We start from the raw sequence: 6,083 nt of genomic DNA, 5'->3' as shown, positions 1-6,083 counted from the left end.
GGGGAGGACTAACACCTGTTTCGCTTCCTAGAAATGGACTCGGCACTACTGCGCCATCGCTGATGCCAAGCTGTCTTTTAGTGACGATATTGAACAGACTGTAGAGGAAGAACTGCCCCAGGTATGGGGTGGGGGGCAGCTGCTCTTGTTCTTTGCGCTGAGCTGGTCCTGGGGGGGCCCTGGAGACCTCATTCCTGTGAGGCTTCTGTTATCCTCCGGCTGCTGCTGTGGGGTCCTCAGCTCTGGGAGCTGGGTACCGAAGCCTGGCTGGCTCTTCTCTGATTGGCTGGCCGGCCCAAGTGCTTAACCAATAAGGTTCAGGACCATTTCCTGCTCTATGAAGGACCTGATTGGCTTTTAATGGTGGCTTGGGTTGCCTTTGGGCCCTGTGTCTAGTTCTGCACTCCAGCCTAGCCCTAGGCCTCCCCGCCTTCTCCCCTCAACCCTCCCCAGCTGCTGGCCATCTTTCTCACTGTTTCTCAAGTACAGCCCCTGGGGCATCGTAGCTCTTAGGCCTCCTATAGAACAGAATCGAGGGTTCTGATGGGGACCATTATCCTATGGCATCGCAGGACACCAGCAAGTCCCACAAATGGGGGCTGTCAGGAGCAGGAGGCAGGCTGTGGAGGGCAGTGGGTACTGTCTTCCCAGACCTCTTGGGGGCAAGGTTGGCCAGCTTCTCTGTATCATCCAGCACCCCGAGTTGGGCAAGGCTGCGGGACTGGTCTGATGAAGCTGGGCTCTGGTCCAAGCTTTCAGAAACCCCTCTTCTCTTTTTGTCCCAGGATATACCCCCCACAGAGCTGCATTTTGGGGAGAAGTGGTTCCACAAGAAGGTTGAGAAGAGGACGAGTGCCGAGAAGCTGCTCCAGGAATACTGCACGGAGACGGGGGGCAAGGACGGTACCTTTTTGGTGCGGGAGAGTGAGACCTTCCCCAACGACTACACCCTGTCCTTCTGGTAATGCCTCCTGCTCTGGGCACACCCGCCTTCCCCTCAAAGCTGGCCACAGGAGGCAACGTGGCCAGTGGTTTTCACTCAGGCTGGGACTAGAGTTAGGCCAGTGAGATGCTCACCGGGGTGCCAAGGACCAAAAACCCTCCTAAGTCAAGATCAATGACTTCTCAAAGCAGTGTTTAAAAACCCTAAAAGTAATGTAGAAAAAACCTGTGATGAATAAATATCACAGATCAAAATATCAAAATATTTTTAAACAGGACAGAATCTGACCCTGCAGTTAAATGAGGCAGCTCACTCTCCTCCCCTTAATCCCAGCCCTGGGGTGGGCAGTGTAGCCCAACCACCTAGAGTCTCCAGCCTCTCATCTGAGAAATGAGGATTGTAGAGGTGGGGATGTGTTATGGTGTCTTGCTCCTCCACTCCTTTGCCCCTACCCCCCTGCATTAAAAGACATTTATTGAGCACTTGCTCTGTGCTAGGCAGGGTGATTTCACAGTGAACAATTTCCCTGTCCTCCTCGAGAGGGGAGGCTTTTGAGGGAGATGTGCAAGGAAAAAGTAACTGTACTGAAGATACGTAATTATAGTTGGGATGACTGCAGGAAGAAAAGGCAAGATATTGCAGAAGTCTGTAACAGAGGGCTCTAATCTGGGTGTGCGGGGATTTATAACTGGCTGTGAGAGAAGGGTCTGAGGCAACTGTGGGGGTGGGTGGGGAAAATCATGGCAAGAAGATGAGACCTAAGGATGAAACTAGGACATGAATGGCACAGGCCATAGCGGTGGCTAAGACCTAGTGATGCCGGCCATGTGACGCACGCGTTCCAGACATGTTTGGGGTCTGGTTGTGTTTACTCTTGAGGACACCTCCATGGGGTGGTTACTGTTCTGCTTGTTAGAGGCTCAGGTTGGACAGAGCCCTTGCTCAAGGCCACTTAGCTCCTAAGTGACAGAGCTGGGGTTTGAATCCAGGCAGCTCAGCTTCAGCAAAGGAGTTAGGCAGGTGGAAGAACAGGTGGGGAAATAGGTGGAATGTTCTGGAATCTGGGCTGAAGGGCCAGCCTATGCTGAAGTGCTGGGTCTGTTCTGAGACAAGAGGGAAGGCCATGTGGCCAGGCATTGTTTCTGGCCCTCGGAGCCCCTGGCTGTGTCCCTGGCTGTGTCCCTCGCTCTGGTCTGGGCTGTGTTTGATGCCCAGCCCGTGGCCTGGCGCTGACAGTCCCCTCTCCCCGCAGGCGCTCAGGCCGTGTCCAGCACTGCCGGATCCGCTCCACCATGGAGGGCGGGACCCTGAAGTACTACCTGACTGACAACCTGACCTTCACCAGCATCTACGCCCTCATCCAGCACTACCGCGAGACGCACTTGCGCTGCGCCGAGTTCGAGCTGCGGCTCACCGACCCCGTGCCCAACCCCAACCCCCACGAGTCCAAGCCGTAGGTTCCAGGGTTGAGTGGGAGGCAGGTGGCCCCGTGTGGATTAGCTTCCCCACCAGAGAAGCCAGCCTGACAGCTCTGTGGGTCCTGTTCTCTTCACCCCTCAACATTGCCTAGGGCCTCCGGTTTCCAGATCCCCCCTGACCTTTGCCTGTTTTCTCTCTTCTCTGTCCCCCTGTCCTCTCTGCTTTGCCTTCTGGGCCTGGAGTCTTGGACTTAGATTTTTAGAGGTTAATTTGGCCAAGTGACGGTGTCCTGCTCTCAAAGAGCCTTCCCATTTGTTCTGAACACGAACAAGGAAACCGTAACTGTAAAGGTTTTCCCTTCATTTGTTTTTTTGCAGTTTTTGGCTGGGGCTGGATTTGAACCCTCCACCTCCAGCTGTTGGGGCTGGCACCCTACTCTTTTGAGCCACAGGCACCACCCTCCCTTCATTTCTTTATCCAGTCAGTGAGCATCAAGTTACGCCCTGCAAAGGGTCAACAAATCCTGGAAATAAAGAGAAATACAATTTTTGAGCAGAAGGCTGATGAGATTGGCATTTCTGAGGACGCTGTATAACTTAGAGCAACTTTATTTTTTACTTTTGTCTATTTTCATACAGATTGCCTTTTAAAACTTGCTTTTTTGCATCTTAAGAAGTAACCAGAAAGCAAACAGAACTTCTCTAAAACTCTGTGCTCTTCTCCCTGCCTCTGATTTTCTGGGACCTGCAGCAGTGACTATGCCACTTTGAGGGTGGTCTTTCAGCTCGGGCTGGACTGAGCGATAAAGCTATGTCCATTTGCTCTCTTATGCTCCAGGAAGACCCACTCTGTCTCCTGGTGCTCTCAAAAATCACTCTTTCCAAGGTGGCTTTGGCCCCGGAAGCCCACTGTGTGCTTTCCACAGCCGTTTCTAGGGCTAGATTCTAAGTGTTACCGAGCCTGCTATTTTGTCCTCTGTGGGTGGCCTCCTGACAACTGGGGGACCTCTCACCTGGCGTTATCCCTGGCTTGTGCTGCAGGTGGTACTATGACAGGCTGAGCCGTGGAGAAGCAGAGGACATGCTGATGAGAATTCCCCGGGATGGAGCCTTCCTCATCCGGAGGCGGGAAGGAAGCGACTCCTTCGCCATCACCTTTAGGTAGGTGGGAGACACGCTCTCCAGAGGAGGCCGGGTGTGGAGGCCCCAGGGGGAACGTCAGGCAGAGGCTCACCTGCAGTGTCCTCTCTCCTGAGCATCAACCATGACACTGATGGTGACAACAGTAAACATGTGCTTCCAGTGTGCCAGGCTTCCAGGTGGACAGGTGCTCTGTCCACCATAGAGCAGTGTGGACACTGGTCACCTCCATGACCATGAGCCTTATTTTTTAGAGGAGGAAACTGAGGCACAGTGAGGTTAAGGGACTTGCTGAAACATGTAGCTAGTAAGTGGTGGAGCTGGGATTCCAGGCCAGGCAGCCCAGGTCTGTGATGGGTAGATCTGTAGCCGTGTCCAAGCATCACTGGGACTGTGGTTCTCTAACTTCACCCCAGACATTTGATTCTTCTCTTTTCCATGAAGATGGGGGGAGACCATCTGCCCACCCCGGAGGCCTCCTCTGTCTGAGGCCTTCCCTGCAGCTTGAGTGAGTCAGCAAAGACAACAGGGAAACTGAGTCCAGCACAGTGTTTCTCAAAGAGTTTGCTGGTGAGGGCCGTTGCCGTTGTGTTTGGACGCCAAGTTTCCCTGGCCTCCACCCTGCATGTCTACCGGGGGCCCCAAGTCATTGTGACAAAAATCCCTCCTTCCCTTGTCCCTGACACATACTCTTTTCAAATGCTCTGTGGTCATGGTGTGGAGTGGGGCGTTGCTACCCTTCTCTGAGACGTCCTGCCTTTAGCAGAAGTTTTGGGCTCATTAGGTAGTTACTATAATATAGCTTGGTGAGTGCTACAGAGGGATTGGTCAGTGGGTGTTGGAGGGTGAGCAGGAGCTCTTTAGGGGAGCCGGTGGGGAGTGTGTTCAGTGCAAGCTGAGATTATAGGTCTGGAGGAACCTCACCTCCCTCCTTCCCCTCCACCCCTCAGGTATTACAGAGGGCTTCTCCTTATCGGGCATCACCGTTATGGGCTTGGTGAACTTCTGGGTAGATATCCACAGGATAGCAGAAGTGTCCACTTTCAAGTCCATAAAATGGAGAGATGACGTTGTCTGGCTGTGAATAGTGGGAGGCACCCCTTGGAGGATGAGGGGCTCCTGGCTGAAGCTGGGGTCTTGGGCTGTGGTGTCCACCTGCTTGTAGCAACACACCCCAGGAGGATGGAAAATGCAACTTAAATCCCAGCCCTGTTCCTGTTGCCACTTTTGATTAATTTTTTTTTTTTTTTTGGATCCCAAACACAAGGCCAAGGGCTTTCCCTGGATGACCTAAGAGATGATCATCCCAGCCCTGTCCATGAGATGGGATTTGCAGGTCCTCAGGACTATAGATAAGGAAACTGAGGCTCGGAGAGGTTCCCCGAGGAGGGAGCCAGAGCCTGACCCAGCACCCCAGGCCCCTCCTGCCTGAGGAACTCTTGTAACAAATTTTAAAATTAATTTTTATTTACATAAATACTATAGGAATATATTCTCTTTATAAAAAAATTAAGGCATGGGTGGCGCCTGTGGCTCAGGGAGTAGGGCGCCAGCCCCATATACCAAGGGTGGCAGGTTTGAACCCGGCCCTGGTCAGCTAAAACAGCAGTGACAACTGCAACAAAAAACAGCCCGGCGTTGTGGCGGGTGCCTGTAGTCCCGGCTGCTTGGGAGGTTCAGGCAAGAGAATGACCTAAGCCCAGGAGTTGGAGGTTGCTGTGAGCTGTGACCCTATCACACTCTACTCAGGGTGACATAGTGAGACTCTGTCTCAAAAAAAAAAAAAAATTAAGGCATTAATTAAATCCCCTGTGGTCCTTCTTCATCTCAGTAGAGATGTCCTGGTAGAAAGCACAGATTTCTAATTGGTGTCTCCATCCCAGGGGTCCTCATACTTTTTAAATAGGGGGCCAGTTCACTGTCCCTCAGACTGTTGGAGGGCTGGACTGCGGGCCGTGGGACAAGTCGGCTGCTAAGCAGGACAGACAATGGTGGCAAAAACACCCGGTGGGCCGGATAAATGTCCTAGATGGGCTGTATGTGGCCCATGGTTTGTAGTTTGAGGACGTCTGAACATTAAAAAAAAAGATTCATATATATCTGAACCTACAGAAAATACTTAGTGCCATCTTACACGTGGGTATTTCGTTCCATTTAAAAAATATATAAATGGGATCATTCTGCAGCTTGTTTTCCAACTCAGTACTGTTTCTGTTCTTTTCTCTCTTTTCAAAAAGGGATAAATATTTAATAAAATATCACTTGCAAATAAACTGCTGAAGCAGAAGTCTGCTAGCATTTGTTTTTACAGGACTTTCTGAAGAAACGGTTTTAACAAAATACATCTTTTAAAACAATTAAAACATGTTTCTCTAAAGTGCACACGTTTTAAAAGATGAGTAGCATACCCATAGAAATTACGCCTCTAGATGTTTGCCTAATTTATTTTAACTGACAAAAGTTATATATATTTATGTACAACATGATGTTTTAAAACATGTATACATTGTAGAATGGCTAAATTGAAGTAACGTAGGCGTTACCTAACTACTCGTTTCGTTTTTTTTTTTTTTTTTTTTTTT

At 50.7% G+C, this 6,083-nt stretch overlaps 1 protein-coding gene across 1 annotated transcript in view; it reads left to right on the top strand.

Moving 5' to 3' along the window:
• Positions 1-6,083, top strand: part of PLCG2 (phospholipase C gamma 2) — a 134,258-nt gene that overhangs the window by 85,512 nt on the left and 42,663 nt on the right. The window contains exons 15-18 of the mRNA XM_003791302.3: positions 32-121; positions 786-961; positions 2,196-2,396; positions 3,403-3,522. Of these exons, the coding sequence (XP_003791350.2) occupies positions 32-121; positions 786-961; positions 2,196-2,396; positions 3,403-3,522 (587 nt within the window). The remainder of the gene's footprint in view (positions 1-31; positions 122-785; positions 962-2,195; positions 2,397-3,402; positions 3,523-6,083) is intronic.

The sequence above is a fragment of the Otolemur garnettii genome, unplaced genomic scaffold, assembly GCF_000181295.1.
Source record: "Otolemur garnettii isolate 467f Iridium unplaced genomic scaffold, OtoGar3 scaffold00047, whole genome shotgun sequence".
Lineage (NCBI taxonomy): Eukaryota > Metazoa > Chordata > Mammalia > Primates > Galagidae > Otolemur > Otolemur garnettii.
This window is presented reverse-complemented; position numbering and strand designations above follow the sequence as displayed.